This window comes from Oncorhynchus gorbuscha, unplaced genomic scaffold (genome assembly GCF_021184085.1).
Source record: "Oncorhynchus gorbuscha isolate QuinsamMale2020 ecotype Even-year unplaced genomic scaffold, OgorEven_v1.0 Un_scaffold_15:::fragment_4:::debris, whole genome shotgun sequence".
NCBI classification, from domain to species: domain Eukaryota; kingdom Metazoa; phylum Chordata; class Actinopteri; order Salmoniformes; family Salmonidae; genus Oncorhynchus; species Oncorhynchus gorbuscha.
Genome location: NW_025744755.1, coordinates 95,733 through 103,106, shown reverse-complemented (window position 1 = coordinate 103,106; position 7,374 = coordinate 95,733). Strand labels below are relative to the sequence as shown.

The window sequence follows — 7,374 nt, the reverse complement described above, 5'->3', positions numbered from 1 at the left end:
CCAGTGTCTGTGTTCTTTTGCCCATCTTAATCTTTTCTTTTTATTGGCCAAACTGAGATATGGCTTTTTCTTTGCAACTCTGCATGGAAGGCCAGCATCCCGGAGTTGCATCTTCGACATTGAGACGGGTGTTTTGCAGGTACTATCTAATGAAGCTGTCAGTTGAGGACTTGTGAGGCTTCAGTTTCTCAAAGTAGGCACTAATTTACTTGTCCTCTTGCTAAGTTGTGCACCGGGGCCTTCCACTCCTCTTTCCATTCTGGTTAGAGCCAGTCACCCCCCCCCCCCAGAGGAAGGTAGTATATCTTTCACACACACACACACACTACAAGGTTGCAATAATACTGTGAAAATTATGAAAGAGCTGTTTGAAAAGGTCGCATGAATTTTCAGCTCATTTTGCATGGGTTGAGTTTGGCCTACCAGGCGGTATAAGTTAATAGACCGATAACAAAGAGTTTCAAACCTCTCTGCCAATAACATCTAGTTTTCAGGTTACATATCCCTTCCATTCGGCTTCTCCCATTAGGTCCTTCACTCAGACCAGACAGTTTTAGCAAAAGTCTTACTTATAAAATGGCTTTTTGCTCAGACGCAATTTGTTAGTTTTTTAACCATTTTAATTGAAAACAGTCACATTGACGTACTTAATTGCTAGCAATTTGTTAGTTTAACCGTTTTAATTGAAAACAGTCACATTGACATACTTAATTGCTACTGATAGATGATTTGATATTGAGATAAAAAAATGTCTGCATTTGACCTTGAGTTTAAAGGACCCCCCCCTTCCCCCAAAGGAAGTTGCCGCCACTATATTGACGTAATCTCCTGTCCTAGAAAGGAAATATATATTTTGTCATTCTACGGAGGAACCTAATGTGTATATATATATATATATTTTTTTTTAACTATTAACTATTTTTTAACTATTCAAAAGATTAGCCAGCTGGCTCTATGGCTGGTTCTGGACTTGGATTTGTCATAAGCAATGATTTATGGAAAACTTTGCCACAGAGGGAAATCACTAGCCTATTTTTGACTTCACCATCTATTGTTATCTCTAAAGTTTTGGCACCTTCCATAAATTACATCCGCAAATCCGCGATAGAAATAGTTAGAAAGAATAATACGAAGCTCTGCTAATATGTATAAATATGGAAAGATAGCCGATATGCGTTTTTCTACATTGTAATAGACACGGTCCAACCTTTAGTAGTAACTTTAGGCTGCTAGCAGGCTTCAGTACAGCAAAGCCATGTCAGCCCATGCTCATAAAGTGAAGTGATAGGCTACAATGACTTTGCTCATGCACACCGCAAATGACAGGAAACTATAAATTCCTTTAATTTTATTTTGCGGGTGCCTTTTCATTATCTGGATAGTAATTGTGATTTACTATGCTATTATATCACGCAATTATACCATTTATAAAATGGTCAGATTTTAAATACAGACTAGCTAAAAGAAATATTTTAAAAAAGTGAAAATGTACAAATTATCCAATGGATTATGATAGTTTTCTGTTAAAAAAAAAGTGTTTGTAAAAATATTTGTACCCCTATTTAAATTTGCTCAATGGCTCAGCCAGCCAATTGGATACAATACTGTTTAGCTCATCTCAGTCACAAAGAGGAATAACTTTGCAGCTGTTTCTGATTAATAAAAATAAAATAAATGTTTTTATTGTCACATACACCAGATAGGTGCAGTGAAATGTGTTGTTTTACAGGGTCAGTCATAGTAGTACGGTGCTCCTGGAGCAAATTAGGTTTAAGTGCCTTGTTCAAGGGCACAGACAGGTTTTTCACCTGGCCGGCTCGGGTATTCGAACCAGCGACCTTTTGATTCTGGCCAAAGCTCTAAACAATGCCATGCTAGTGGGTGGTAACATTCAAATAAAACCCAGCCCTGAAACATAGGCTGAAAATAATTTATGTCATAATTTATGTCATATCACAGGAAGAGATACCACATTCACAAAGATTTGCAAGAAGTGGGAAGTTTGGATGTGTCACTTAAAGCCTAAATATATCGTACTTTGACTAATATGATGACTTATTGACTTAACTTGTTGTGCAACATCTTGGGTAAGCTCTGGCCATCTTTCACCTCAAAAGTGGATTTCTACTGGAGTGGGCATTTAACAATTCCACCATCTAGTTTTTTTTTGTATACAATTCTGTATTTTATTAGATTTACACCTATCAATAATATGATTTAATACTAATTAAAACACCAATGAGGATCAGAAATACCTATCCATCAAGTTACTACAGTACTTCCAAAATTGAAACTAGGACAGTAGCTACCTCTAGGACAGAATGGAGCAAAAACTAGCGTACACATGGCCATAAAGCATCCCCTGCTCAGTATTATCTATACATTCAGTAAATACTTATCATATATACATTCATTTGTCGGGCCCTGGTCAGGTTACCTAGTCCTCAAATCCAGCTGATCTGCGGCGCTGGGTCCAGGCTTCATCCCTGCGGTCAGGTCTGAAGTAGCCAGAGTTACCCACTCTCTCACTAGGGCCTTTGGGGAACGCCCGTCCTAACTGGGAGGGGTGCGTTCTACCCTCCTGGGGACAGGACTGTGACAGCTGATAACCTGCTGACCTAGAATCAGGGGACAGTGCAACAAACCTTAGACAAAAAAACAATGCTTCAACAGGCAGCAGGTAACGATGACAGACTCAGGATTAGTGGAGAAGATAAAACTCAGAATCATTACTAATGAATGAGGACACAAAATCTCATTTGCGACAAGGGATCCCTATGTATAATTTATATGTAACCATGTCCTAACCTTTGAAACTGGAAACTCAGCATTGTAATCAAAGTGAGACATGAAGGCACAGCCCAAAGCTCATGGGCCCAACTATGGAAAACGTAGATCATGTAGATCAACAGTAAAAAAACGAGGTTCACAAACTCGCCTGCTTTTGGTTATTCTATGAGGTCCATTTTCAGCTGTCTGGTGCTGCAGGGAGATGAAAAGATGTCAGGTATTTATACTGTTTACACCAAAACTCAAAAGCTGATATTATCCAGTTCTGGAATGTTTGGAAGGTTATCATGTTTCCCTTTTCTACATAAATACGGAGGAAGAAAACATATCTGCATAGGCTTCCTCTCAACTCCACAACTGAATCTGGGAGGCCAGTTATGATCGGCAGGTCTCACGAGGGTTCAAATGTGTAACAATTATGATATTCTCTAATCTCTCCCTAACCGTCTTTCCGTTGCCATCTAAAAACAAGTAAGAGCAGCTGCCAGAAAATACTTTGAAAAGGAATCAGTCATTGTAAACACATTGTTGTCAGTAGTAGGAAACAGGCTTGATATTGTACAGTACCATGTAATCGGTGTAGGTTGGTGGACTGGGTGAGCTCTGATAGTACTCCAGTAGCCTCTCAGCCAGGGCGATGCGTTTGAGCAGGTTCTCAATGAAACGTTGGATCCGAACTTTACCACATATCTCATGCTGGGCTGCAGCCTCCAGAAAATTCTGAATGGTGATGACTTCCCTGAAAAAAAAAAAAAAAAAAACAGAGATACAAATTCAAGACTTGGGGGGGGGGGGGGGGACAATGGGGGGGCGTATCTAGTAACATGCTAAAGAATATTGCTACTGACAAAATGACAATAACTCCATTAGCAACAGCAACAATCTAAGGAGTTACCAGATTAGTGTACTGTCTGCCATTTGACCTCATGATTATGCTTTTGACTAACAATACCGTAAGGAAATGTTAAGACTGAGTTACTGGCTCAGACACTACTCACTGTTCTCTCCTCTCCAGCTCGTACTCTGACTCGTTCAGCTGCTCCTTTAGTGTGGCGATCACCATCACGGCCATGTCCACCTGGTGGCTCAGCGCCCTCTCTCGCTCCTGAACCTCCTGCCTCTCCTGGGCCAGGTGCTGGGAGTGGGCACGCTCACACAGCAGCTCTGTGTCCGTCTGGGCCAGCTCCGTGCTGACCCTGTGCAGCCTCCTCTGCATGGTGCTGTCCGCTGCCAGCAGGACCTTGGCAAGCCTGCGCCTGACCGACACCTCCCCAGCACAGACACTCCACTCTGGGGACACCGCCTCAGGCTTGCTGTCTGGGTCTGGAGGGTTGTCAAATGGAAATGGGATATGATCTGTCCCAGGGCTGGACTTGTGGAATTTTAAATCATCTTTACGGGCCTCTTCTTCAGTTTGTATCTCATCCGCTGCCTGCGTCCCCACACTATGCGTACGACACCTCTCTATGCAGCTAGTGACCTCTCGTGTGTCACTCAGGGAGCGCACATGCAGGACTCTCTCTGGGTGAGAGTGCCCCCTGCGGGTCGGGAGGCTCAGCTCGTGCATGGTGTGGTAGTAGCTGTGGCTGTATTCCAGGTGGTCTCTCAAGGAGGCCAGGCTATTGAACCTCTCACGCTCCCCACACCGAGGGCACCTAAATGGGAGCTGGGAGTCCGCAGATGCCCCACAAGCCTGCCCATTCTCAGTGACGAGAGAGGTCCTCCTGGCGCATACCTTCGCCTGCATTTCACCTACAACCTGGAAGCTAAACACACAATGGTTACAGTCAGCTGATATATGCCTGATATTCGTAATCCAACTACAGTAGACTTACGACGGCAGGTAACATAGTGGTTAGAGCATATGACTAGTAACTGAAAGGTTGCAAGACCGAATCCCTGAGCTGATAAGGTAAAAATCTGTCGTTCTGCCCCTGAACAAGGCAGTAACCCACTGTTCATAGGCTGTCATTGAAAATAAGAATTTGTTCTTTAACTGGTCTTGGCTAGTTAAATAAAGGTCAAATAAAAAACATTTAAATGACAATAATAATAATAATAATTTAAATGCTTTGACAAGACTGATATCTCATGCATATATTACTGCAATTGATTAATATTTAACAATAGGTTATTAAATCAAGCATACATTTGTTTAAATCAAAACCAATTGGCTGTTTCATTTATTCAATATGTCACCTTACTGACAACTAAGGTTGCAAAAGCCTACCTTCGTAAAACGAAGTGGCCTGCAGATCCTTACCAACAACCAGCCAACAATAGATGAATATGGCAATATGGTTGACGGCAGAATCATGTAAATACAATTAAAGTATTTAGCTAAGCGATGGCACATAAGGGCTCTCGATATTAACAGATTGTTGTAAATGTAACAGGTCATTTTTAAAAGGCTAACTATTAGCTAACGCTGCTAGAATTTCTTCCTACCCCATGCATGGCTCATCACCACTAACGTTAGCTAGCTAGTTAGTTAGCCAGGCTGCTGCTCCCAATACACAGCTCCATGGTGTTTTATATTACACCATGATCTATTTCGATGCATGTAATCTCGAATAAATATATAGTTTACCTGTATTTGCATGATGATGTCATGCAAAATAGCAAGAATTCCCCACTCAAATTTCGTGCGTAGGGTTGTGAAAATGTTAGTCAGCTGAGAGCAATGAACACAGCCTCCCCTACTGTAGGCCTACCTGGGAATGTTTATGTATAATCTAGTGACGATGAGCAACCAAATATCAATGGAATGTTGCTAATTCAGTAAAATAGCTACAATATCGCGTTTACTGGCTACCCATTCGAACCAGAACAGTGTCTTCATTGGGCACCGTTGCACATGATGGCAAAAATATTCTTCACCGTCAAATACATTTTTGAATGGAATTTAAAATAGTCATAATTTCCAACTAAACTAATAAGACATTATGTGTTATTAACTGTCAGGCCGTTAAAATCGTATTTTTTTCATTGAACTCCATAATGTGCATCTCAGACAGTGGTGAGGAGGAGTCTACCGTGTCCGGAAGCGACCCTTAATTTTCTGGATTCCGACAGTGCTGAAGAGGCAAAGGAAGTGGCCCAACTCGACGGAAAATCTGTTTCCCTCCAGCAGGTGGCGTTTTTTCTTTCTTTTTTTTTACCTCTCAAGGAAGGATAGAAGTTTCGTAACGCTTTTGGTTGTTTAAAAAAATATATACAGTGGGGCAAAAAAGTATTTAGTCAGCCACCAATTGTGCAAGTTCTCCCACTTAAAAATATGAGAGAGGCCTGTAATTTTCATCATAGGTACACTTCAACTATGACAGACAAAAGGAGAATAAAAAAATTCCAGAAAATCACATTGTAGGATTTTTAATGAATTTATTTGCAAATTATGGTGGAAAATAAATATTTGGTCACCTACTAAACAAGCAAGATTTCTGGCTCTTACAGACCTGTAACTTCTTATTTAAGAGGCTCCTCTGTCCTCCAAATCAAATCAAATCAAATTTTATTTGTCACATACACATGGTTAGCAGATGGGTCTGGCGATGAATATGTAGTGAGGACCTGCCGACTAGAGCATACAGGTCGCAGTGGTGGGTGGTATAAGGTGTTTTAGTAACATAACGGATGGCACTGTGATAAACTGCATCCAGTTTGCTGAGTAGAGTATTGGTGGGAAGACTCAATGATGATTAGGGAATAGGAACAGCTGGGAGCAGGAACGGAACGATAGAGAGAAGAGAGAGCGAGAGAGTGAGAGAGGGAGGGGGAGAGAGGGATAGAAAGAGGGAAAGAACCTAATAAGACCAGCAGAGGGAAACGAATAGAAAGCTATTCTAAGTATTGGTGACCCCGTCCCCGAGAACGGTCCATGATCTTATGTACCTTGTAAATAGGTGCGCTCCAAGGACGGGAGGGGGGAGGAAGGAACCCAGGGAGACTCCTCTCCAAGACCTTGGACTCTTAATCCTGTGTTTATTGGCGGCTCTCACCGTCTGTGCCCTGTAACGGCAAAGTGCAGACCCTCACCCTCCTGGATGACATCGCTGAAGTCGAGGATCGGTAGGATAGTCAGTTTTACGAGGGTAAGTTTGGCGGTGTGAGTGAAGGAGATTTTGTTGCGGAAGAGAAAGCCGACTCTAGATTTGATTTTAGATTGGAGATGATATGAGAGAGGCCTGTAATTTTCATCATAGGTACACTTCAACTATGACAGACAAAATGAGGAAAAAAATCCAGAAAATCACATTGTAGGATTTTCTGTATGTGTGTGGCAACATCCAATCTTTTTCCCAACAGATATTATCAATAAATCCATTCCAATAAGGCATGACATAAGGTATAGATACAACATCCTGCTGAAACAAGGTCCGTATCGCTCTGTTGTTGAATGGACCAAAAGAGAAACAAATCTTTCCTACTGATGAGTCAACAGGGTCAATAGAAGGTAGGCTCTGAGGGTCAGGTCTTGACACGTTCCTGAATAACATTGCAACACCTGAGGGAATGGCATCTAAAACAATTGCAAAATCTTGAATCTCGAAAGTGACCGAGAAAAATCAGGCGCCAAGATAGACA

General features: G+C 41.6%; 1 protein-coding gene across 2 annotated transcripts; it reads right to left on the bottom strand.

The window, feature by feature from the left end:
* Positions 1 to 279: 279 nt before the first annotated feature.
* LOC124017096 (protein ZNF365-like) lies at positions 280 to 5,851 on the bottom strand. Of its 2 annotated transcripts, none has more exons than XM_046332489.1 (5): positions 5,381 to 5,851; positions 3,789 to 4,556; positions 3,358 to 3,529; positions 2,939 to 2,982; positions 280 to 2,618 (listed from the first exon to the last, which is right to left on the bottom strand). In XM_046332489.1, the coding sequence occupies exons 1-5, from the start codon at positions 5,401 to 5,403 to the stop codon at positions 2,438 to 2,440; spliced, it is 1,188 nt and encodes a 395-aa protein (XP_046188445.1). In that variant the 5' UTR covers positions 5,404 to 5,851; the 3' UTR covers positions 280 to 2,437. The 2 variants fall into 2 exon arrangements, with proteins under 2 accessions (XP_046188445.1, XP_046188446.1); XM_046332490.1 differs by lacking the exon at positions 5,381 to 5,851 and adding an exon at positions 5,239 to 5,327.
* Positions 5,852 to 7,374: the final 1,523 nt, after the last annotated feature.

Coding starts and splice junctions, on each gene's coding strand:
- LOC124017096 (XM_046332489.1), bottom strand. CDS start 5,403: ATGACATCATCATGCAAATACAG. Junction 4,557..5,380: donor ACATCATCATGCAAATACAG/GTAAACTATATA, acceptor TTGTGTGTTTAG/CTTCCAGGTTGTAGGTGAAA. Junction 2,983..3,357: donor CAACCTACACCGATTACATG/GTACTGTACAAT, acceptor ATCTCCCTGCAG/CACCAGACAGCTGAAAATGG.